At 46.7% G+C, this 25,427-nt stretch overlaps 1 protein-coding gene across 18 annotated transcripts in view; it reads right to left on the bottom strand.

The window, feature by feature from the left end:
• Positions 1-1,036: 1,036 nt before the first annotated feature.
• unc80 (unc-80 homolog (C. elegans)) overlaps positions 1,037-25,427 on the bottom strand; it is a 36,299-nt gene continuing 11,908 nt past the window's right edge. The window contains exons 16-66 of one of the 18 annotated variants that reach the window (XM_027291372.1): positions 24,704-24,718; positions 24,039-24,187; positions 23,097-23,260; positions 21,585-21,683; positions 21,183-21,391; positions 19,549-19,655; positions 19,310-19,463; positions 18,074-18,246; positions 17,786-17,998; positions 17,577-17,712; positions 17,351-17,484; positions 17,088-17,265; positions 16,775-17,014; positions 16,584-16,681; positions 16,290-16,493; positions 16,104-16,211; positions 15,846-15,984; positions 15,491-15,672; positions 15,228-15,359; positions 13,432-13,618; positions 13,176-13,307; positions 12,953-13,096; positions 12,759-12,859; positions 12,596-12,682; positions 12,321-12,504; positions 12,124-12,218; positions 11,761-11,850; positions 11,557-11,658; positions 11,281-11,461; positions 10,938-11,203; positions 10,726-10,860; positions 10,497-10,635; positions 10,317-10,413; positions 10,073-10,243; positions 9,908-10,000; positions 9,604-9,822; positions 9,281-9,511; positions 8,345-8,468; positions 8,145-8,270; positions 7,928-8,051; positions 7,605-7,811; positions 7,341-7,525; positions 7,092-7,257; positions 6,826-7,005; positions 6,587-6,734; positions 6,003-6,059; positions 5,053-5,134; positions 4,721-4,826; positions 4,351-4,371; positions 3,920-4,113; positions 1,037-3,305 (exon numbers count right to left, since the gene is read on the bottom strand). In XM_027291372.1, the coding sequence (XP_027147173.1) occupies positions 2,787-3,305; positions 3,920-4,113; positions 4,351-4,371; positions 4,721-4,826; positions 5,053-5,134; positions 6,003-6,059; positions 6,587-6,734; positions 6,826-7,005; positions 7,092-7,257; positions 7,341-7,525; positions 7,605-7,811; positions 7,928-8,051; positions 8,145-8,270; positions 8,345-8,468; positions 9,281-9,511; positions 9,604-9,822; positions 9,908-10,000; positions 10,073-10,243; positions 10,317-10,413; positions 10,497-10,635; positions 10,726-10,860; positions 10,938-11,203; positions 11,281-11,461; positions 11,557-11,658; positions 11,761-11,850; positions 12,124-12,218; positions 12,321-12,504; positions 12,596-12,682; positions 12,759-12,859; positions 12,953-13,096; positions 13,176-13,307; positions 13,432-13,618; positions 15,228-15,359; positions 15,491-15,672; positions 15,846-15,984; positions 16,104-16,211; positions 16,290-16,493; positions 16,584-16,681; positions 16,775-17,014; positions 17,088-17,265; positions 17,351-17,484; positions 17,577-17,712; positions 17,786-17,998; positions 18,074-18,246; positions 19,310-19,463; positions 19,549-19,655; positions 21,183-21,391; positions 21,585-21,683; positions 23,097-23,260; positions 24,039-24,187; positions 24,704-24,718 (7,727 nt within the window). In that variant the 3' untranslated portion in view covers positions 1,037-2,786. Of the gene's footprint in view, positions 3,306-3,919; positions 4,114-4,350; positions 4,372-4,720; positions 4,827-5,052; positions 5,135-6,002; positions 6,060-6,586; positions 6,735-6,825; positions 7,006-7,091; positions 7,258-7,340; positions 7,526-7,604; positions 7,812-7,927; positions 8,052-8,144; positions 8,271-8,344; positions 8,469-9,280; positions 9,512-9,603; positions 9,823-9,907; positions 10,001-10,072; positions 10,244-10,316; positions 10,414-10,496; positions 10,636-10,725; positions 10,861-10,937; positions 11,204-11,280; positions 11,462-11,556; positions 11,659-11,760; positions 11,851-12,123; positions 12,219-12,320; positions 12,505-12,595; positions 12,683-12,758; positions 12,860-12,952; positions 13,097-13,175; positions 13,308-13,431; positions 13,619-15,227; positions 15,360-15,490; positions 15,673-15,845; positions 15,985-16,103; positions 16,212-16,289; positions 16,494-16,583; positions 16,682-16,774; positions 17,015-17,087; positions 17,266-17,350; positions 17,485-17,576; positions 17,713-17,785; positions 17,999-18,073; positions 18,247-19,309; positions 19,464-19,548; positions 19,656-21,182; positions 21,392-21,584; positions 21,684-23,096; positions 23,261-24,038; positions 24,188-24,667; positions 24,719-25,427 lie in introns of all 18 variants that reach the window. The other 17 variants (XM_019277576.2, XM_019277578.2, XM_019277580.2 and 14 more) reach the window with 17 other exon arrangements.

Here is a 25,427-nt window from a genome sequence, read left to right as displayed (position 1 = left end):
TGTAGTCCGTATCAGGCAGATTCAGAATGTAATCAGTCTGACAGGAATTAGACATTTACAGACACTCATTGTTTTAATATATTATATTTAATAATTGTTTTAAAGTGCTCACGTCTCTACAACACATTATTCAGTTGGAATAATTCAGATATTAATACTGATCACCTGTATAAACGGACACCCACTGACAGTGTGCGGCATTAGTGCCCTCCAGTGGTCACCGTGAGGAACTACACCTGTGCTCCACCACAAACAGGTGGATAGTTTTTAGATCACCATCTTACATGGTGCGCATCCTCCCACATCCTGATAAAACTTCCAGTAATGAGTTTTCTTATTTATCCACATATTATTGTCTTTGTGGTTTTCACCTCAAAATCTGCCGCACCTCATGAGGTTCAAACCCACAACTTCGTAACTGTGAAGCACCACTCTACCAGTCAGAGCCAGTGGAGAAGACGGCAAGCTCACCTTTCTGACAGGTTTTAAGTCTTCCTCTGGGTCTTGCACTTTGAAAGCATATAAAGACTGAACCCACAGCTCATGAGGATCAAACCGACACCTTCACAAATTCAAAGTAGCGCTCTACCATTCTGACCAATTGGGTCTCTTACTGAACCATTTACATTTATCATAGCAACTCCATCACTGTTGACACAAGGTTCGTTGGTTGACACGTTGGTTCATCCTTCATACTGGAGATTTTTATGAAGTATAATGGAGCTGTGTGTGACAGCAAGGCGCTCATACACGAGCCTGAAGGTGGAGCGTTCAAATCCAGCTGACGAGAATGGTGTCAAAGGTGTCAAATTTGTATTTGGCTTCACAGAGGTCGCTGCTTGGGTTAGACATCAGGATTCATGATTACAAGGTTGGTCGAGTAATGTATCAATCTAATGATTTTGCTCCATACGTATGTTTGTCACTGTGAAAACAGACATTTTAAGGTTTGAACTACTCATCTATTTACCGACCTTTCCCTGCACCTTTAATGAGCAAAGCATCACTATGTCAGGAGATTATTTTATGGGAACAAGCAGAAAGCTGAAGAACATTGTAAACAATATTTATTTAAACTTTTAGATATTCCAGAAATATTCTGATATACAGGATAATACTCTTAACTTTGCACAAAGAAGACATGATTTGACACAGACACATTACATTAAAGGGAACTCAGATCCAACAGTTCATTGACCCTCTGACTGAAGTATTGTGTTTTATGGACATGTTATGACAAACATTTGGGGTCTTAAATTTGCTAGAAACAGGATTTTTTTTTATTAAGAAGACAAGTTAAATATTTTGTCTCTGTTCCATAAAACAATCTCTGTGCACCCAAATGTTTACAATAATTCACACACAGTCAAAAGAAAGAGTGTTACACACAGCACTGACGTACAGTCGAGGGGAGGAAAACACTCACAGTGCGTTGGTGTGGATTATGGCACATATCGATCCTGTTTCAGTGATTAAACATCATTGTTGTTGTAATTATCATTATCATGATGACCTTTAATGAAAGCAGCACGTTTACAGACAGTTTGAGATGAATGGATGTCCAGATCTTTTGTCACATCGTGCCCACAGTTTGAAATTTGGAGGTATAAACTGTTGATACTGACAGACGTTAATATATATTGATATTTCTCTGTTAAGGCATGAAATGGACGATGAGGTCTACGGCATGTACTGCATCGCTTCAACAAAACGTCAGCAGGAAACGGGATCTCAGATATTTTTGACTCCAGGAACACGACATAAAGATAAAGTCTTTGGTCACAAATTAAATATTCTGCTGAGACACGACACACACAGGGACATGTTTGACGAGCCAGCGCTGTTCTGTGAAAAAATCTAATAAACAAGACAGACTGAACACCTCCATAGATACACACTTCATTTAAAGGGGCTCTCCAGCATCATTTATACATTTTTACAATTTAATAGCTTTTTAAATTAAATATTCTGTGATTCTAGGTTTCTGTGTTTATCTACTATAAATATTTATATAATACCCAAATCAAATAGATTCATAATTTAATACATATAAATGTACAACTCAGGAAGGATCCAGTGCTGCGGCAGAGAAGTTGAGCTGGATCCAACTTTTGGAGAAACTCAACCTGACGTCAGCTGATGTCTTTTCCAGACGACACGTAGGAGAAATCTATTAAAATGAGCTTTGGCTGTGAATGCCCCTTTAAAAACAGCTCCTGTCTTTAATTTCTAATTAACTTCTTCCACGTTCAAATCGACACAATAATCATCTTCTAAAACATAAAATCTTCATTTCTTGCTCATGTTTCATACGACCACATAAAATGTTTCATATATTTTATAAAAAGACATTTCTCACGTCACCAACAGCGTCAGAATGGCTCTTCGTGTTTCTAAGCTCTGCATGTCCCTCTTTCATATAGATCTCTGCAATATAGACATCTTTTACTTTAAATGTAGCTTTAATCCTTTAATATCTTCTTTAATAACTGAGTATTAACCAGCTTCATTAAGACTTTTTATAACATAAATATAATTCAAAAATAAATCTTTGATCTCAGGATGGACCATCACTGCTAAAGTTTAAAGTTTACATTCAACCCTTTGGGGTCTGTAGCTGTGATTTGAAAGTACACGAGGAGAGAGCAGTTTAGCTCGAGGGCGAAGCTGACGGGGAAACACAAACGATGGAGTAAAGTCGTGGGTTGTTGCACGTGAAGAGGCAGGTGTGTTTATCCGTACCCTGCAGGTTTCTGTATGGCTACAGATAGAAAAATACAATCCTCTCACACGTGGGACTCATCCAGGTCCAGGTCGACAGGGGAGAGGGGCAGAGGTAAGCGTCGGGGTGAGCGTCGGGGTGTGTGGCGAGGCGAGGGAGGGGACAGCAGCGGGGTGAGGAGCGGGTTCTCGGTGCCGTCGTCCTCGCTGAGCTGCAGCAGGGTGTCGCTGCGAGGAAGGAGTGCCGTCGTGTCCTCGTCCCCGGGGCTCTCTCTGATCCTGGGCGGCCCCGGTGGAGGAGGAGGCAGGAGGGGAGGAAGAGGCGGTGGCGGAGGAGGACCTGGAGCCGGGGCTGTGCCCAGCACCGGGAGTGGTGGAGGGAGAGGGGAGGAGGTGCGGGATAAGGGGAGAGGGGAGCAGGTTCGGGAGAGGGGCAGCGGGGAGCAGGTTCGGGAGGGAGGTGTCGGGGTGGAGGGGCGGGAGATGGAGGGAGGAGGGGAGAGGCTGCTGCGGAGTCCCCACTGCTCTCTCTTCTCCTTACTGCTGATGGCTGGAGGGACCTGGGTGACAACACACTTCAGATCCTGCAGATTCAGCCGCGTCACACAAACATTCAGATATGATAAAAAAACAACAGATACTTTGTTTAAACTCCGCTGGCATGTTGTTTTTGGCAGGTCCTTTCTTTTTCACTAAAGTTGATCAGATCAAAACTTTTGGATCCTCAAATTGGGATCAATTGGCAAAGTCGCGTGATTGGCCGTTCACCCGTAAACACAGAAGCATCAGCCAATCACATCACTGGCTGTTTTGACTCGTCTAGTGTCAAAATAAAAAATTATCCGCAGTAAACGTATCACATGATGTTATTATTTAAAGGCCCGGTGTGTAGGTGCTGATTGCAAACCCCTCACCTCACCCAGAGCTGGTTTTTGGGATACTGTAGAAACATGGCAGTGCAACATGGCGGACTCCAAAACTTCTCATTTTAAGGTAACAAAAACTTCTTATTTTCAGGTGTCCTATGAAGATTATATTAACATTTCTACGATATTCTGTAGAAATACAGACACACTGGACCTTTAACACACTGTATGCATAATTCTACTCCATATTTTATTGGTATCCAGCCACATGATGATCAGGATCAAACATATTGTCTCACCCCGTGCTCCAGTCCTCTCTCTGCTGGTCCTACCTGTGCGTTAGCCGGGCCGTGCAGGTCTGCGGTGACCGTGGCTGACGAGGCGGACGGCACTTCCAGTGTCGGTGACTTTGAAAGCGCTGGACTTGCCTTCCTGGCTTCAGCCGTCGGCTCCATAGCGCCGGGTGTGGACGGCTGCTGGCCTTGATTCTCTGTGAAGGTGACGGACCTCTTCTGGTCTCCGTGCGCTGCAGGCACAAAAGCATGTGCACATGGTCAAAACAGACCTGACAGCGCCGGCTAGCGACTTCCTAACATACAGCAGCCAGTAAAGAGAGTGGAGGCAGGGATGGGACAGGAAGAGGGGAGGTAAGGCAGGGACCGGGTGGGGATGCAAGACAGACATGCAGAGCACCCTATCGGGAGAGGTTGCAGATTAAAGGGGACGGGCCGCAGGGTGGAGAGGAAGGGTTAAAGGGTCTCACCTTCACAGTCCAATAAAGTTTCTTTATTTCAAAACAATGAGACAGAACAGAGTGAGAAGAGTCAGTCTGGTGACAAACAAACAGTACTGGAACAAAGACAGAGGTCGTGAATGGGGAGGACGGGTCAGTTCAAGTCAGCACACACACATTAAAGATGGAATTTTCTGAATAATGATGTTTTCATGTCTAGATTTGGCTCGTTGTGTGTTGATCTGAAGTGCAGGGTGAGTCTTTTTCAGTGAAATAACCTTTTGTTTTAGTTTAAGACAGACAGACGAACATGCTTCATCATCACTTTTCTACACTTTGGTCACTAACACACACACACACGCACACACACACACGGAGGCTGCTGATAGTGTGCTGTTACCCAGTGGTTTGTTCTTGGGCTGGATGCTCCTGCGGGTCGTTGAAAGCCTCGCGCCGGATCGACCGCGTGGTTCGTTCTTTGGGATGGACAGCAGGGGGCGTCGCAGCTGCAGGAAAGTCACAGTTAAGCACCTTTTTATTACAACAATAATAATGTAAAATACTAGTTATTCAGAAAGATCTTAAGGTACCTTAAATTAATTTAAAAATCATAAATCTGCCAACTTCACAATAAAAGTCGTCTAATCTCACTTCTTAACTCATAAAAACAGAAGAGAAGAAATTCATCTTCTAGATTTCATCAGAAAAAATCCTTGCACATGAAACACAAACCTGTCTGAGGCCGCGCTTTCTTCCTAACGGAGGCTGGATCAGGAGGTTCTGCTGACCCGGTTCACTCTGCACACTCGCAACCCTGATACAACCAATCAGACGGACACACACAGAAATACATCACAACAAAGGCACAGAGCGTCCCCGGCTGTGCTCGCTTTACAAACCACATCTTTGACGTCGCTGCTATTCTACCCACTCACTACACAGCACACACAGTACAGTAAATACAAGACGCTCAACCACAGTGCAGGGGGAAACAGCTGCCATGATTCATACACTGAAAACACAACAGGGGATAGCAGGGGCTGGAGCAGCAACGCTGACAAAAGTTTTTCTTGGAAATTCCCACCTTTAAAAGATTTACAAGATCAGATTTGACCTCAAAAAACATGAAGAGTCCTTTTATTGTTACGGTTGCCACCCCAGGTCCCCCTTGCCCCTACAGATTGGTATCCAGAGTCGGACGGCCAATTTGATCAGCGAGAAGCCTGATAGACACGTAAACAATATGAAACACCATGGCACCGATGGGAGAGAGGCTGACTTTGTTGATGGCACATCAACCATAAAGACCCACAGCTAACAGAGGAGAAAACAGAGGCCCCCAGGGCTGAGGGGGCAGGGAGGGGAGGCCCGGTTAGGATAGCACAGCAGATGAGCTGAGAAGATGAGGGTCAGTGTGGAGCTCAAACGAAGTGGGGTTAAGGGTAGGGAGGACAGAGACAAGGCACACTGGACCCACACAGAAAAAAAGAAAGAGACAGTTGGGGGGGTGGGTGAGGGGAGGTGTGGCGTGGCGTGGGCCAAGGCGATTTGATTGGATGTGGATGAGTGATCAACGGCGAGGCGGCCAATAGAGGAGGCCGTCCCGAGGCGATGCCCCTCCCGCTGGCGGACAGATGCAAGAACGCACCAATGGGACAGACACAGAGAGAGGGCCACTGTACCTAGAGAGGTTACCCTCCTGCAGAAGGCCCTGGGACTCATCTAGCACATTGGGTTCACTGTGAAAAAGGGGGGCGAAGGGGGAGAACGGGAGTTTAGGGAGTGTAGTCGAGATCCGTCGAGCCCCGAGAGTGGGGCGGGAAGCCGGGGCTTCGTTCTTACCAAGATACAGAGTGAGTTACTTCAAAATGCTGAGACTGTTGAGTAGAAACATTAGAAATCAACAGAGATAGACATGAAAAGATGACTGTGGTTGTGGGATATGATTGGTTGATCATTTAAAATTTTTTACATATTGCAAGTTTTTTCGATAAGGGTTCAGTTTGGGGCAAGTGGAAGACGTTTCACCTCTCGGCCAAGAGGCTTCTTCAGGTGAAACATCTTCACTGATCAACGGTTGCCTCAGATTTAACCTTGTTGAACCTTTACAGGTTTTCAGTCATACATGTTACAAGATTTGAATCATACATGAACATTTCTTGAAGGCTTTGCTGCTCGAGTTCGACCCCAAACCTTTTCCTGTCTATGAAAAACTGTGTTTCAGTGTGTATTCTGTGCATGCATGTGGTTGTGTTGGGTGTGTCACCTGTGGCTGGGCAGCATGGTGGTGCGTGGCGCCTCCGGCTGAGAGGCTGCTGAGCCGGTGGCGTGGCTGGAGAAACGACGTTGTGCTATCACCCTGGGCAGGAAGGCCTCATGCTCGCTCACCACGCTGGGGATACTCATGGAGTCATCTGTGGTGGGTGGAGAGGAAGGAGCTCAGTTTGAATCTCTACAAATCTCAAATGTGAAAAACATGGCAAGTAAAACGGGAGCGTTTCTGACTCTCTTCATCGTCCTCGTCGGTGCGGCTGAGAGTGTCTTGGGAGGGTTGGCGTGAAGGTTGGCTGTCCTGCTCCCAAACTGTACCGGTACCCGTGTTGGAGCGCGACATGGTGGCCAAACTAAGGCGGTAGGCTGATGTAGACGTGCCCACGGTGCTGATGGACGTCTTGCCCTGGTAAGCTGTTGGATTTGGGGTGGAAACACAGTCTTAGAACATCAAGAGCAATTCAAGATTCAAATAAATGTTCTTGTTTCGACTGTCTGACCGGAGCCACTGTGCACAGCCTCCTTCAGGATCTTCAGCTCGTTGTTAAACTCTGCAAACAGGGAGCTTTTGCAAAGAGGTCGCGGGATGAAGCGTCGTTCCAGCTGGTCAGCGATGTGGTGACGTGCTGTGATCTCCTCCTGGGAGTCAGCAGGCTGGGTCAACAACTAGACAGACATCAACAGAACCAATAAAGAAGACAAACAGACGGGCAACTCATACACAATCAAGTTATTCACCGGATGTTTACCTTGCACTGTATAAAAGGTCTCAGCAGGACGAAGATGGGAATACGTGTTCGGACAATGAAGTCAATGAAGTCCCAGAAGGCCAAGCCGCCAACCTTCCTCAGCGCCATCTCCTTCACCTGCAGGCTCAGCCGGTACCACTGGTTCCCCAACGAGCGCTCAAAGCAGACCAACACCACCTTCAGAGCTGCGAGAGGGAAGCACGAAAGGATGAGAAGTGGTAGGAACAAGAGAGGCTATAAGATAGCGCCATTTCTCAGTCATACCCAGATACGCCGCCTGGCTGGTGGACTCAGCTAACCCCTCTCTGCGCAGGTCCTTCCCCGTGTCGCCAGGGGTGGAGCAGTGAGCTGGGGAGGCGTCCAGCATGAAGTTCTTGGTGCGGGAGGTGGAGATGATGCGGGGAGGCAGGAGGATGTTGATGACCGTCTGGAGGAGGAGAAAGATCTCAGGCTGCTCCAGGTGAGGGCTATCTGCAAAGGGACGATAGAGAAAAACTCTTTAGGACTGTTTTATGAAATATATCATGACAGACATCAACCATGAGAAACATTTGAACTTTGTACATTCATACAATCGTGTAGCTGACCTTTGCTTCCAGAGCCCACAGTGAGCACAAAGGGAATTAGCAGGTTGAGCAGCATCCCCTCTCGCCTCTCCTGATTGGTGAACGGTGAGATCACATGACTGAGAGGAAAGTCCTCCTTCAAGGCCTTGGATAGAAAAAAAACGAAGGGAGTAAAAATAACGCTGATAGTGTGACGCTGATGAGCTGCCGAGTTCAGGTGAGTTCAAGTGAGGCTCACCTGGATCTGCAGGGCGACCAGTCGCACCACCGCCGTGCTGAAGGGCAGTGGAGGGGACAGGTAGGGGCTGAGGTGGAGAAGAGGAAGCCCATCTGCCACACTGGAGGGACCGACCACACCCATCACCTGACAACACACACACACACACTCAGAAAACAGTGACCACACAGGAGCATTTGTGTTGTTGTGTGTTTCCATACCAGGTTGACGCAGACGTTGATCAGCGAGCGGAGGTGTGGGAGGAAAGAGATGATTGGCTGTCGCTGCAGAGTCAGGCAGATCCCCTCGATCAGGCTGCTTGCCGCCTCCCACTCCACCTGTCTCCTGGAGGACACACACACCCATAACGACACCAACCCCACACCCAAATAGAAGCACATAGTCATGAGTTTGAAGAGTAAAAACACAAATGCTTCGTTCAAGTCATGTGGGATGAAAAGGAAATTCAAGACTTCCGTCTCATCGGATTCTTTTCAAATGACTTGAACGTGGCATCAGATCAATATTATTAAATAAAAAGCGTAGGAGCAGGTGAGTCTGGTCACCATCACCTTTACGACTGTAAGAAAAGGCCATACTGACAGCAAATACAGCGAAGCTCACAGACATAGCCAGCTAAACACTGCAGCAACAGATCGTGGTGTAAAGGACACACCTGTGACCCCCTGAGGACGTCAGTCTTATGTCATGAAGAGGACGCAGGTTTGAACTTGTTATTGTTGGTTTATGAAGCATGTAGCATGTTAAAGACGTGTCCACATCACAAAGGCCACGCTGAAGCACCTGAGCAAAACTGAGCTGGAAGAGGGCAACGGCCACTTCAGAGATGCCTACAGAAAATAGGTCAACACCTGAATTTGTTAAAATCTGCATCATCGTTCATGACACAAGACTGGACGCCCGCTTAGAAGGAGCACTGCCTATGATCCGTTGTTAGTACACAACCTCACATCACACTTTAACTCCTCTCGCCCACAGAAACACGCCACAGCAGCACTTACGGTACAGCACCCACGAAGGCAGCGCTACAGAGGACAGTGCCAAGAAGCCGTCTATCTACTATACACACCACGGCACCGGCACAGCACGATACACTCACAGGGAGACAGAGAAAGAAGTGATTGTATTCAACAGACCTGGTGCATAATGCCTGTGGGCGAGCGCACCTGAGCGTAGGCATCTTGTGGATCTTGTTGAACATGCGGTCCAGCCTCTTGAGGATGAGGATGAGGGCAGGCCGGACGGCCTCCGAAGACCAGTCGGTGATGGGCAGCATCTCCATGATGTAGCGGCGCAGCCCTCGGCTCTCCATCGTCAGGGTGTCGTAGGGCGCCAGCTTCAGCAGGGCGTGGGCGATCTCGGCCAGTCTGGGACAGACACACACACCTTCAGAACAACTCATCATGCTGTTTATATTTATTGTGTGTGTGTGTGTGTGTGTGTGTGTATATCTCATCACCTCATGTGGGACTTGATGTCCAGCAGCTCTAATGCTGTGACTCGTGGCTCGCCGGCAACGTTCTGCAGAATTTTGAGTCGTGGCCCACAGTGTTTGTAAAACTCGGTGCAGATGTTTAACAGCGACTCGCGCGGACGGCGGAACTCCTCCCTGGCGATGCGCTCATCCAGCTCCTCCCTTGGCATGCCCTGACCCTCCTCCAGCAGGTGGAGGTTGTCCCTGGGGACGGACACATACAAACATGACCTCAGTCTTGTCTGTCAGACTCCACACATGCACTAGCTATAATTGAGAAAGTCCTGACCTGGTGTTGACACCTCCTGACATGGCGTGGTTCGCTGTAGTGCCGCCTTTATGGCCCTGATCACAGCGGGACATCTGCGGGGCTGTCATAGGTCTGTGGAGGATAAGATGAGGATTGTAAGTTTCAACTCCACCTCAACTTCAACTCGTATGGGTCAATTCAAACCTTGTGAGGGCCTCTGAGCTGTAGAGGAGCGCCTGCAGAGATGTGGCCAGAGCAGCGATGGCTGCGATCTCATCCCTGGCGGCCGAGGCCGACTCCATAGTCACTGTGTTGCTCTTCAGTTTCTGGAGGTGGCACGGGACCAACGCCTCCAGCACCATCAGCATCTGGAGACTAGAGAGACGCATGTTAGAGGACAGGAAGCTACAAGAAGAGGGGGAAGATCATCCGTGATATGTTTCCATACCTCCTGAAGGATTCGGGGGCGTAAGCGACCACAGTGACGCACAGCTTGATGGCCTCGCTGATGGAGAAGGTCAAGTCCTCGTTACCGTAACAGAAATCTGCAACAAGAAAGCAAAACTCAAGCACATACAGAGCATCCATAAAGGTGTTATTTGATCCTGGTACTGGTCCGGAAAGTTACCCAGAGAGCGTAGAGGTTTCTCAGCCTTAACCAGTTCCAGAGCATCCAGGGCGTCCTGGGTCTCCCCTTCTAGAGAGACTAGCAGGTCAAATAGACACTGAGCTGACACTCCTTTAGACAGACCGGTACTGGTGCTGGTCTGGGAATGAGAGACGAAGACCAGGATTATAAAAACTAAAGGTTTGTGTGCATTAAAGAAGTAAAAACTGTGCATGCTCGGTCATCTTACTGTAAATTCGAGCAGTGGAGCCACGCTGGCGAACAGCTGCAGGATGAAGGGTTTGCGGTGGAGGATGTAGAACTGCCGGCAGCAGAACTCGATGCCCTGCCTCAGGAGAGGGTCGCTCTCATAGTCTGCATAGACCTGACGTCACAAAACAGATTCATTTCCTGTTTCCTGTCACACAAGGTCCAAACAGTAAAACCCTACGTCAGTCTTACCTGCAACATCGTTGGCAGGATCCACTGGTAGCCGCTGAGGGAGAAGAGGTGGTTGAAGTGAACGGCGGTGTTGATGGCGGTGGCTGTGTACTGCCTGAGGAGGGAGCTGTCCTCCGGGTGCAGCAGCAGTGCTCCATTGAAGACGTTCAGGAACAGCATCATCTCGTCGCCCCATGGGTACTCACTGGGCATGCCCAGAAACATCTCCTCCAGCAGCTTGATCCACAGCACCTTGTGGAGGGTGTCCAGACCGAACAGCTCCTTACCTGGAAGATGAGACGGTGGTAAAATATATCAACTAGATTTTTATCGTGTCTGATGATGAAGTTAGAGTCCTTCTCACCTTGCTGCTCATTGAACAGCGAGAACTCTGCGTCGATGGCAGTGCGTGGGAAGGACGGCAGGCGGAGGAGGTCTTCCTGCAGCAAGGAGACGTGGGATTGCTTGTGCACAGCTGGCATGTGTTGAGTGAGGGAGATGAGGAAGAGGACACGGCCGACTTCCTCCAGTTTACGAGAAAACACCTGGAAGAAGAAACAGGATGAGGAGGAAGGACTTCATCTTGAGTCTTCAATGTCACAGTTTAAATTGTTTTATATAGTTTACGTAGTTTTTGTACTTGTTTCTGGATGAGCTCCTGTCCTTTCTCGGGCAGCATGTGGACCAGGTTGAGCTGCGGTGAGACTGACCTCCGGAATGGATAGATATCTCTGACATACGTCTGAAGAAGGTAGAGAACAACAATACATGGAAGATTAACAACGTTTCAACATCAATTCGAAAACTTTAAAATTATAAATACAAAATATAACCTCAAGCTGACCTTGCTGTAATGGATGAGGTTCCATCGTTTGTCCATGAGGAAGTAGTGAGCCGATCTGGCTTCGGGAATGTTGAAGAACTCCAGACACTCCTGGATGGTGGAGAGAAAAGATCATGAATATCTTCCATCTTTACACTTCCACTCTGTTATATTTCAGGGGAAGATATCACACTTTTTACTCCACTTTATTTACATTTATTGGTAACTAAAGCTGTTACCAATAGTTGGTATATAAAGTCAATAAAAACATCTCCACCTCGGGCAGCTACAACAGTCAAATGCTGCTCACACGGATACTTTGAGTGCGTTTATTTAAGATTTTGAATATAAGTAAAGGATCAGAGTACTTCCTGGTGTCCTCACCTTGAGCAGGGCTTCAAACTGAGTGTCTTCATGAACAGGAAGCTGTGTCGGGATGTCACACTCATTCTGCCCATGCACCACCAGAGTTTTGGTTCCTGCAGCACAATACATGAAATTAAACATATGACATCATCCTGAAGTTTAACTCCCTCCCTCACTTGATCAAAACCAGTAATATCCAGTATCAGTGAGCCCACCTGGCATGGATGCAGTGACGAGCAGTTTGACCTCACACTGCTCCTTCTTCATCGTCTGCTTGAGGTCCTTGAAGAAGAGTCCCTCCACATAGCCGACCACCTCCCACAGGAAGGTCAGTGTGGCTGAGATGGCGTCCATTCCCCACTCACATGGGGTCCGCACGAAATACATGATCAGTCCCACCTAGAAGAGTGAGAGAAGTGACGGTTAACTGAGAGTTTAAAAGTTAAATAAAAGACGTTGATGACTAGATGAGAACTAGTCGTTGCTTCACCAGGTAGTTGAAGAGGATGTGCGAGGTCTGAGCCGGGAGGTCTCCGATATTGAGCAGGAGCTTCCTCAGCATATACATCAGCTCATCCTGTAACAACACGAGAAGTCAGCAGACATCGTAAGTCTTTAGCTTGTCGTACTCTGAAGCTCAGATGTTCACTCACCTGTCGATTGCTCACTGTGAGTTTCTCCAGGAAGTGTCGGAGAACCAGGGCGGGATCTTCAATCAGGCAGTTCCAGAGGATTTGTTGGGCGACAGCGCTCACTGAGGAAACATTGATGACAAGTCAATAATTATTATTTTTTCAATACTTTTTAAATTGCGTCCATAACTGTGCTGTGCTGAGCTGACACTTACCAGCCACGCCATCCTCTCGAACCTCCCCGTCCTCCATGAGGTGCACTATTGGCAGGACTGCAGCACAGATGCATGCTGGGAAGACTGCTTGAGGTGGCTGTAACATGTGGTGAGTCGGAGTGTGTTCTGTCGTGTTCTCTTCATCTAGCAAAAATAAAAAAACATGGAAGGTTAGCTCAAGTTTTAGGTTAAAGAAAGTCATCGTCATCATGGATTTTTATACCTTCGGCGCTGGCCAGCGAGCGGACGGACCACACCGAGCCCCGACGGAAAGAGTAGTTCCTGTGGGAGTTGCTGGAGGCGCAGGAGGGGCTGACGGACAGACGGCGCGATGCCAGGTTCACCACTTCTTCTGCTGACAGGACCAATGCCAGACGCAGGAAAAACAACACGCTATCAGGGCACAGAGCTTGTGAATTCCCACCAAACCTCTTTCTATACGTCTCGTATAATCTGTATATAATATACGCTTGTCCCACCTTCTTCCTCCTGCTCGGGTGGCGGGCTGCACGTGGGCTCATAGCAGGCCTCCTGAGCCACAGGGATGGCCGTGATGATGCTGGCTTCACGGCCCAGGCGCCGCTTCTCCTCCTCCTGCTGCAGGTTCTTCAGGATGTGCTCAGCCCGCTGGTGTGAGCGTGACACCGCCCGTGCCGAGAAGGATTTCTGGAAAAGGAGCGAGCACGGAGGGTGGGCGTGGGATCAAATGACAGGTTAATTGATACAAAATTAACAGTTTAGATCTTTCAGGAACGTGTGTGCACAGCTATTCTAGGCTTTACGGTTACATCTGAGGAGCATTTTGTGATGTAAAATGACCGGACAACACATTAATACAGTAACTCTCCTCCAGCACATTGATGTCATGCTCTAATGCCGTCATGAGGAACACTGTAAAGTGTTGAATAGGAAGGATTTCAATCATGACACAGATAGATGTATTCAGACTGGATTTTGGAGAATTTACTGTATCTTGTGTACAGTAAATGCCTCACAGCATTCGCACGAGTGCTCATACACATACATGTCCAAATAGGCTGAACGCATGACGTGAGAAACAAACACGGCAAAGTCATTCTCATCCAATGACCATGCAGGAACAGCACGACACACACAAAATGTCTGAATGTCCGATGCATGCTGTTATTTTTGCGAGTGCTGGAGCACCTTTAGAGTGTGTCACTGATCAAGATGCAACTGATCTGAAATGAACCCCCCCGCCCCGCCTGGCTTCTGATCCACGATGAACACCTACAGCTCCCCAAAAAAAAATCAAACACTGAATGGACGAAAGTTTTCCCGCCTATCTTTGAAATGATCTGAGGTAACAAGATGCATCAGCACAAACATCCGGACAGAAATACCAACTTACTATGGTATGGACTGACTGAATTAATGTGGGGTACTAAAAACAAAGACAGTCGATAGATAAATTATAGGAACAGGTGCTCGCAGGTCGTCATCAAAATCTATTAGACATATTTTGATAATCATGCTTTAAAAAAATAAAAGACAGGAAAGAAAATAAAAGGAAACCACTTTTTCTAAAAATGTATTTTTTCCTCTCTGATGCACATTACAGTTACACAAGAACAAATGTACATTGTGTCTGTTTTTATTATGTTGTGGAGACTCAAGATTTCAAAATAAGATCTACAGGTCATGGGATTTAACGGCTCATATCATTGAGAAATGTTTTTTTTGTAACGGAAACTCTAAGCAGTTATACATTCATTATCATCATTCCCATTATGAGCCTATGTGTTGTTGTTTTTTATTATTGTTCTGCTTGCTTATGTATGATCTCAGTAACTTTATATTCTGTCTTTAGGGTAACATCCGTCCAGGGACTACAGATGAAAAATAGCCTCTTGGCTAACTCATTTACAGACATGATTTATTAATGTTCACTGTCCCTGTTAAATAAACCAGAAAATAAATACACAAATGACTAAAGTCATTTGTTAATCTGCATGGCTAAAAATAACATCAGCTTCCACAAACAGTCCCTGGGTATCTCAAAACCAGGACAAAGCAAAAAAACTATCTGCATAGCGAGGTGCTACTGCAGATAAGTGATAATGTTTTTGTTTTTTGGGGGGGTGAATAGACCCTTTAATTTTTTAATCTGAAATAACCCATGTCAGTTTGTTTGTGTTGGTTTGTTGTCTGTAAGTGTGTGAAATCTTTTATTTAAAGTGTTTCTTACAGATTATTAGTATTACTAAAATAAATTCATATTAGGTGACCGGTGTCAACTCGCACTCAGACTTACAGACTGGTCTTCATTGATCGGGTCCTGGACGCTGCCTGTGTTCTGGGGCACCCAGGGGGGGTCGAATATGGGCACACAGGGCATGCCCAGTATGGGAGACGGCAGGGTGAAGTTGATGCTGGGCGGAGGGATCTGAAACAATATGTAATGTAGAATAAAATGAGTGACCGTGTTGGAGATGAAATATTTATCCAAATGGATGAAGCACAACGCAAACAGAACCTCGACTGTGCAGATAAATATAAATGTGACGCCGTCATCACCTTAAAGATCTGCTGCGCTCCTTCCTCCATGCGAGGCCACACCTGGTAGCGAAAACGCCAAAGCGTGTAAAACTTGAGGATGGAGTTGATGCGCTGGCAGGCCTCCTGGTGATGGAACTCAGCCATCATCATTTCGGTCACTGCGTCGGAGACCTTTACGGCGCACAGGAGGAACATGGCAGCTGGAGGCAATTCAGAGAGGGCAGAGGGCAGGAGAGCAAGAGAAATAAAAGAGAGTACAGAGGGCAAATTAAAATGGAAATGAACATTGGGTACTCTTCTAAACTTTAAAGGACAGAACAACCTCTAGAGGACACCCACAGATCACCGATCTGCAGCCTGATGGCTGACTCACCAGCAGCAGCTGCCATGTGTTCGTCCACACTGAGCAGGAGCTCCCAGGCTGCCGGTTGGACGTCTCCGTACATGTCGGCAGTCAGGATAGGAGCTGCCTTAATCAGCAGCGAGAGTGGAGCCGGTGACAAGCTCATCACCTGGAAGGAATATCAGATTTCACAGAAATATGATGAAGCTCTATGTATTTTTTTGTTGCTTATCTGATCGTTACAGACTTTGTATTCGCAGTTAATTTCCTCTCCTAGAACTACGTCACCTGGTTGCGGATGTACTTGAGCATGCCGGTGTCTTTCTTCCCCTCTGTGTTGGAGTCAGTGGGTCTTCTCTTCATGGATGGAGTCCTCAGACAAGACTTATCTGAACACTGACAGCACAGAGACATTCATAAACCACCACGAAGATGCCGACAAAGTTTAAAAACTGTATAGATAGATGATGACACCTCTTTATTCTTCTTGGCACGTGCCCCGATGTTACCAGAGGAGGCGCTGTCTTCTCTCAGGCTGTCCACTGTCTCGCCGTACACAAGCTTGATGGCGCGCACCAGACGGGCACAGGAGCGGCTGTGGTGCTGGTAGCAGCGTGGGTGGCAGAAGTCGATGTGGGTGCAGATGAAACTCTGCTGGTTGCACAGCAGGATCATGATCTGTGCCAAGGAAGAGGAGAGGAGAGAAAAGGGAAGTCATTACATAGGGAGGAAGGTGGTGATGCCGTGTGCACATGTTAAAGGACGTACATGGAGCCAGGACATGTTACTGTGGTAGTTGTCCTCAGCTCCTCCGGAGCTCGGGCCCTCTGGTTCTATGCTGGGCTCGCTGGTGCTAAAAGGGCTGCCTGAAAGAGGAAAGAAGAACAGGAAATGTCTGAGGGGTTAATAAATTAATTAAGCAATCTTAATCATTTAAGGGATCCAGAATAAAGTCTGACCTATGTCCGTGACTGTGTCCCTGCTGTGTGTTTGTGACAGCAGCCCTTCTTCGTTCTCAGACTCCGAGTCCTGCCGGGACAGCTTGGTGCTCTTGAGGCTCCCCGCTCGGCGTATCGACGACAGGGAGCCACCTTTCTTTACCCGGAAGCTGCGAGCGCCTTTAATCTGAAGCAGGCGGGATCCACCAATACGAATCTTCCGGATGGGTGCTGGAGGAGATCGAAGCGGGGAGAGATCGTCTGAATTATTTATAACTACAAGCAAAGAGAGCGACGATCAACTGACTTGAGACTGTATGACACCAGATCTCACCTTGAGCTTCCTGGGTCTTCTTGTCGTCGCAGGTCGTGTCGGACTTCAGTGTGTGGCTGCTGCTGTTGAGCGAATCGTGTCCATCCTCGTCGTCGAGGATGCCCGCAAAGCTGATCTTCCTCTCATAGCGATGCCGGCCAAGCTCAGGGTCAAGACGCAGGCGGCAGCTGTCCAGATCCTGCAGGTATCAATCCAGGGAATTTAATCAATCAGTTTGAATGATTACACACTGAACAAATGTGTTTTTTTATTTGTCTACTCACCACGAGGGGTTCGGTGCGTGGGCGAGGTAAGCAGGGAAACGTCTCTCGCAGGAAAGTGGTGATTTCCAACAATAGCTGGCAGGCGGCCATCTTTAGAGCGAAAGGGCAGCCACATTTGGTCGGGTTGACGGTGTCTTTGGGGTGAGAATAAATTTAAAGAGCAGAGTTAAAACACATTTTGTTTTGTCAACTTGTAAAAGACGATTTAAAGATTTTTCAGACTCACTGTCGTCCAGATAATCCTCTTCCTCGTCCTCTTTTCTCATTCTCCGTTTGGTCTCTTCATCGAAAATGTAACCCAGAATGTTTGCAGGACTCTCGCTGTCAGAGTGGCAGAGTTCGCTGAGCCTCGTGCCGATTGCCTGAGTGGAAACAGAGCCATATTACAAACTGATTTATCAGCAATTAACTTATTTATCAGATACTTTAACTCACGTCTCCCCACTGGCAGAAATATTTGGCAGCATTCCACTGGAGTTTCTGGTTTCTCTTATTGCCCACGATAGGTGATCTTCCCCTGGACAGGCCTCTCTTTGTGATGTTTACGTGGTGGCCCTTCATCCACTCGGGCCAATTGCCACGGTTGCAACGGTGGACGAATCGGGCACACTCAAGGAAGAGTGAGGCCCGGGCCACAACTGGAGCTTCCTGAAAAAATCAGAGAGAAGATAATGTAGCTTTTGAGGACCTAAAAGGTGAAAAACACAAAGAGCAAAAACATACTAGATCCAGAGCGGCAGCAAGGATGGAGGCGTCAGGGATTGTTCCCGGCTCGCAGCAGTTCAGAAGGAACTGGAAGCGCTTCATGCCCTGTCGGATGGCGCCAAGATTCACCACGTTCTTGTTCTTCATGGCCTCTTGGCTCGCTGCTAGACGCTCCTGAAAGCCGTGAGGTCCTGAACGAGAGTACGAATACATAACGAGAGAAGAAAGGAGAGTATAACAGAAGCAGAAGATGCATGTTTGGGTGTAATTGTTTGCACTGAACATCACCATCCAGGACATTTAACAGAAAGCACTGAAGAGCCACCAACAGATGAAGCTGAGTGAGAGATGGACACACAGCCATCGGCGGCGGTTACACTCGGATTTTCAATTTAATGTGTGACACAAAAAACTTTATGAGAGTCAGGACTCTTATTTAATAGATTTTATAATAAAATCTAATAAATCACATTGAGAGGACAAGCATAACCGCCGCTGCCGTACAGAGGAAAGCTGTATGTTCTGTTTTATCACTTGACTGATACTCAGGCATTGGAAAATACCACCAGACGTCACCACAGAAGAGACGAAGAGAGCACCAACAGCCTCAGTCATGCTTGAGATGGCACAGCTCTGCGGTAGAAAGATGGTTTCATAGATGTGATTTATTCCCACACGCTTCCTCCTTTCCACCGTCAAGTGGAGGAAAGAGGATCGCTGAAGAGAACAGGACGTGCAGAGTTGGAGAGACGGGGATGTAGAGTCGATAATACAACACACAGAAGAAGAAGTAGAGTGTTCTAGTTTTTACGGTAATGCTCAGTCTTGAGCCATTTGTGACCCAAGTCTACTCTGAATGAAAGGGTGAAATTTTCAACACATCAGAGTGTCTGTTCTTGTGATCTTCTTCAACTCGCACAGGGTGGCCTTTGTTTATGGTCATGACATAAACAAAGGCCACAGCTGTAATTGTTTTACATGATTTTTTGCCAATCATTCCCTAAAAAAAGCATTTTTTCACAAACTAGACACTGATGGGTTTAAAATAACACATTCAGGCTAACAGAGTGCTAACAGAGTGTAGCAGGCAGCTATCCGGCGGAGCTGACATGGAGAATGGTGGACGGAAGAAGACCACGACTTTGCGAGACAAGACACGACACCACACGGACAAACAAGAGGCGGGGGACAGGAAGAGAGAGAGGACGATGAGAGGGGGGCGTGGGTGGGCACCCCAGGGTCGGGGAGGTCTACCATCTTTCTCTTCTGTGTGGTGAAGCTTGGATGGATTCCTCCTGCCAGACCTCCATTTACCGAGCCGCTTGAAGAAATTCTCCTCCTCGTCCCTGGCGTACTCCGGCCCCACAGCACCACTTTCCGACAGCTTCACCGCACTGGTGAACTTCACCTGAGACACATAAACACAGAAACCCCAGAATATAGCTATGTTCAGACAGAGGTCAGTGTTATGGTAGCCGTTAACCCCCCCCGACCTTTGAACTCTGACGTATAAAGGAGAGTCGATCCACTGAGCTTATATCCAGCAGGTCCTCAACACCGTCAGTCAGTCCAGAAAGAGACGAACGTTTCAGCCAGTTGCCTGAAGACACAAGAAAGAGTCCATGAACAACGCTGCAGAGCAAAGGAAGCCATAAATGTACTGGACAAACTGGGTTATGGAGGCAAGTTCACATGCACACACAGGAGGGTTGAGTAGAGGAAGCATTTCCTCATCGTTATTGTACATTCACATAAACGTTCAGGGTGGTTGAACTCACAAAGATTCACCGACTTGAACAAAAGACCCTTGTCGAGTGGCATTTGCAAATACGCTTTCATTCACAGAAGTAGATGGCAGATGGATGGAGTGAACTATACTGCTGTTTAAAGGCAGAGAGCGCAGAGTAACAACAGAAGCAGTGAAGCTGTTTTCAGGCTGGCTGGCACACTAAGTAACAGATATAAAGGTTGTAATATCTTCATTTTATGCCTCTTTAGGCTAACTATTTAACCAACACCTGTGAAATGCAGATACTACACAGTATTTCTTAAAGAATAAATATGTCTAATGTCAGTATATTTATATGAAAACCAATTTAAAAATGTATCTACCATTTTACACATTTAAATATGTGAATAAGAAATAAGTTTAACTAGTTGTTTATAGCTGTGTGGAACAACAAAACGGAATATTTGATTAACATGTTTCAGTTACTGGTATTATATCTATGGTGACCACACCAGCTATCTTTCACTTGATATAATGCTAAATTTCCTGCTGTAGCTTAGCTGGAAATGTGTGACATTATAGGTCAGTATAGGCCTTCTGCAGCACGCTCCATCCATCTGATACAATCTGCAAATCCACTTTGACCCAGGTCTGGAACATCGTGCACATCAGGGAGAGATGACCAACACAAACAGACATGACACAAACACTGTATGAAGATGGTTCCACATCCACATACGTAAGACAGAGATAGTGAGTGGTAGGCGAACAGTCCCACGGCATGCTGAGGAACACAAAACAGACCAAAGAGATGAAGTGACTCGGCCTCACGGCAGGCAGTGTTTTCAGTGACATACAAAACATGTTAGAGTGAATTTCAAAAGGCGACAGCTGGGACAGCAAATGCAATGAGGTATGGTCATGGAAATGACACTGAAATCAGTTTGGTTAGCAGGAAATTCAGATATCATTGACCAAAACTAAACACACCAAGTAGATTTTTTATTTAGCTTTTTAAGTGGGTTTGTATTCAAATCTCTGAATTTGTGGGTTATGTTGCATTGAAGTCAAATTGACATGTTTATTCTGATTTTGCATGATGAAATTGGGCCTAACTGACATTTTCCTGGATTTGATTTTGTTAAATTATTGATTATTTTGCGAAATAGGTACTTGGTTCTTGAAAAGTCATGATCTTGGTCTCTTCTGAAGGCTTAATCTTTAAAGTTTACTATCAGAATGTACAAATTAGTCTAGGTAATAACCCACATTTACAGAAATACAAACATGGAAGTTAAAACTGGTATGGCAGCGATAGCTGGACCCTAAAACATTCAGAAATATAATTATATAAATATATAATTAGAGGTGTACCAGTTGTACAATAACTGCTCTTACCTATGGGAAGTTTCAGCTTCTTGCGAAGTGAAATGCGCCGGGATCTGGAGCGGGAACGCCGGTCGGTGGTGGTGCCGGAGTGGGCAGTGGTGCACTCTGAGGTGTCCTGCTCTGACTGGCTGCTGGTGTCGCTGGCGGCACTCTGTGACTTGAACATCTTCCGCCAAAAATCCTTCCTGCCCAGCAGAGCGCCCGGGATCTGCTCGTCACTGGAGAGGGAGTGAAGGAAGGTTTACATACGGGTAAAAAAACCTTTTTTAAATTTAATATTCGGTACTGTGAGTTGTTTTCCGGGGCAGAGCGAGCAACAGGTTTTAAAGTTTTCCTCATCTGAGCAGAGAAATGGCAGCTGGACTCGACATATATGGTGCTATATGGAGATGCTGTGAGGTGGACACTCACTGTTCGGGTGTCTGGGGGGGTCTGCTGGAGATGTAGCTGCGACACTCATCTGCAGCACTGGACACCTGACCCTTCTCCCCGGACACACCCGCCTCTGACCTGCGCACACACACACCCCAACACACAGACAGAGCGCTCAGGCTGACAAGATTCAGACACTGCCTGGACTCACCTGACACAGCAAACATGTGACCTCCTGTTTGGCGATATGCTGTTGCTACACGCATTGAATTTTTGTCCTATACGCTTACTTTCTATTTCAATTTCTAATCTTTAAATTGCTTACAGTTGCATGCTTATATTTTATATAATTTGTGCAGTAAATTGCAAACATGTCTGACATTCTAAAAATGGATATGCAGCCGAAGCGTGCGTGCCAAGGAAGCCGTTGTTATTGCATTTCCCTCCTCCCACGGAGGATTTGGCTGTCGTGGAAATCATCTATCCCTCCATCAGCATCTTCTTCTGGTTGGAGGACATGTTGTTCTTTCTCAAACAAACTATTAGATTGATATATTACCAACTCAAAACTGTATATAATATAGGGATGAGTGAGAACGCCATCATCTGTGTCTGTTTAACTGAATTATCTGTACGCTGAGTGGGCGTGGTTTGTGCTAAGCCTGAAATTGATACGATTGATCAGAAGTTGTTTGTATTTATTACAAATTAGGATTGAGCATTTTGTTTTTGTTCACTATTCACCAAGCTAGTTTTGACAATGTAATCTGATGATAAAGTCGGCTACTTTATCCGTACTGAACACTTGTTACAGCCCAGAACTCACTCAACCCTCATATAAAATCCCCTTCACCTTAACTCAAGAAACAGACCAATGACTACACAGGAATAACAGCTGACATGCACCTCTTCTGGGGACTAAACATGCAAACTCATACTTTCGAGAGGGGGCCACCATGCTGCCCATTGTGAATCTCGACATCTTGCAGTCACGTTTGGTGCCATTTTAAATGTTCTGACTCAAAGGTAGTCCAGTAGTCATCTTTAGTTAGCTCAGGCTAACCAGAACAAACAGCTGTAAACTCCTCTGACAAATCAACTGTGACTATGAAGTCACATGGTATGCTAGTGGACCTAAAGGATCAGAGCAACCTCCACCACAGAGCCTCAATCATGTGACCATGGGGACTAAAATCCTAAAGACAAAGCTTAACCAATGGATTCACACTTAAATTAAGTCAACGTCTAGTTTGGTGGTCACATGACGTGGCAAAAATAGTGTAGGTGCCTCCTGGCAGGGCTGTCCGGTATGCTGCAGTCACATCATTTAAAATAAGAACATCGAATCAGTCACTCATGCGAGAAAAACAGATGCAGACAGGACAGAAAACAACATGACGGAAATAAAAACAGCCAGCTGTGATGAGAAGCGAGCTCTGATTTGTCAGAAAAGGAGAAAGTACGCCATCTTTGTGATTGGATGAGATTATTTGGTTACCACTCAATTGGACATTTTTTTGAGACCATTTCTGGCCACTGACTGGCCAGTACCTCCTGGGTCCAGGCTGTTTGGTGTCTTCCTTCTCTTCAGGTTTCTTGGTGGTGGTGACTTTCTCTGCGCTGTCCAGGAGCGCGCTCAGTGCCACCCTGCGGAACACGTTTCCGTGGGCCTCCTTGATGAACTGCACCAGCTGGCGGATGTCGCAGTACAGACCCTGTGAGGGAAGAGGGTGGCAAACAGAGCGAGAGCGATGGGACGTGTGAGTCGAATCACAGGACAAAAAAGACAAAGTACGAGTCAGGAGCTCGAATCAGGCTGATATTACTGTGCAGTTAGCGTCAAACAGTGTGTATGTTTGCACATGCATATATATAAAAATGGTGGTGTATGAGGAGGCTTGTTTGCTAAAGCTCCAGCTCCAGCTTGTGAGTGGGTGGCCTCTGATTCGGTGCCATAATAAAGTCTGTTTTGAAAAGTGTGTCATCTTCCGCCAACGTACACACAAGTCATGCCAGGCCGGAGGCACCTTGAGTGGACACGATACCTCAGTGCTCCACATCAATTTTTATAGGTATTTTATAGACTAATTCAGAGATGAATAAATAGTTTGATAATAAGACAATAAGTGGGTCAAGAATGACTTGTGACTTCTACAGAAATGTAAAGAGATGTTCTCTTCTTCAGTATTTTTATCAGGTATAGATACTGTCTGTCCCACCCCCTGCTTTAACATCTTTACTCCCAGTGACATTGAGTACGCTCTGTGTCTAATGTATGACAGGGGATTAACAGAGGCGCTGTGAGTGATTGTTCTTTAGGCTCAGTAGAAAATGAATCAAAAAAATCATTAATATTTCAACTATAGAAATATGAGCGTCTGAATCTGACGAGACTACGACTGTATGATACGTGAGCTGCAGACGCTCGCCGGGAAAATGAAAAATAAACGGTGAGGACGAGCAGATGGACGGACGAGTTCACACGCCACTCACCAGGTTCTCTGGACTGTGCAGCTCATGCGTGGTGGAGGCGCAGCGGGTGATGAGGGACTTGAACATGCATCCCACCACCACCGCCTCCATATTCTGTGCCACCGACTTGTTGTCACCCGTGGTGAAGTTGTTCCCGAAGCCCGCCTTGTCTGGAAGCAACAGGGGGAGGCGGGAGAGACCATGGATCACACGGGGGGGGGGGGTTTAGTCAGCAGTAGAAGCAGTAGGGAGGGGGACATTATTGACAGCTGACCAGCTTGAATATAAAACACTGAGCCCGTACAACAAGGGAGGGAAGGGGGGGCAAAGGAAAAGGGTATGGGGGAGAAGCAAACTGAAAAGGATTCTGGGTAGGGGGTAAGGAATACATGCAAGTGACTAAGGCCTGCTATAAAATATAGAGTAAGGGGCTTATTCTTGGTCCAGTTAGATCAAACGTATCCATAAATACCAGATTTAATCATACATCAGTCTAAATTTTGGAGTTGCAGGCGCGTTTTGTCACTTTCGGAGAGAGTGAGGGGTGCAGCAATGGAAGTGGTGTCTAGGGAAGGGTCTGATCGGGTGAGTGTAGTCATCTTACTGCTAATGTTATCAACTGTTATTGATTATTGATCATGTGTATCTACCGATGTTTCTTTTTTTCGCCCTCCTGGACCTCTCACCTGCACTGCCGTACTCTGCAAGAGAAAAGAGGCGGGGCACAGGTTGATTGACATCAGGCCAGCACAGACATGTACGCGGCGTCAGAAAGGACGTGGCACCCCACCTCCGGGAAGGAGGTGAACTCGGGACGCACACACACGAGGACTGCCACGTGCAAAAATAACACACACACCACACACACACACCAAAACACTAAACAAGGTGCCCTGTACACTTTCAGAATAAAACACTCATCGGTTCAGTAACTTGCCAATTGTTTCACACAGCGTTGTCGTTCCCGTGTTCAGATTTCAGTGCAAAACTGAATTGGCATGCGTCTCAATGCTCAGCGATAAAGCCGCTGATTGAGCAGAGATGTAATGGGGCAAAGCTTCGGATTGGCAAGTGTACAGAATGGATGAGTGAGTAAAGAAAGGTAGGATTTGGCTCGTTGAAGTCGATGAGGGAAAAGAAGGGAAGATGGAAGCAGGAGCAGGAGGAGGACAAAAAAGGACAACACAGACAAGCAGAGACGAGTGGAAAGGAGGAGGAAGAGGGAAAAACAGATATATAAACAGAAATAGCGCTGGAATGCAAAGTCGAAGTGCGGGGTGAGACAGCGGTAGTGCAATTCAGCTTTGGCAAACACACTAGAATGTGATTAAGTGTTAAAAAATAGATTTGAATGGTTGCGATGGTACAGTAGTGCTAAAACGATTATTCAATTAATTGACAACTATTTTG

This window comes from Larimichthys crocea, chromosome XIX, assembly GCF_000972845.2.
Source record: "Larimichthys crocea isolate SSNF chromosome XIX, L_crocea_2.0, whole genome shotgun sequence".
Lineage (NCBI taxonomy): Eukaryota > Metazoa > Chordata > Actinopteri > Sciaenidae > Larimichthys > Larimichthys crocea.
This window is presented reverse-complemented; position numbering and strand designations above follow the sequence as displayed.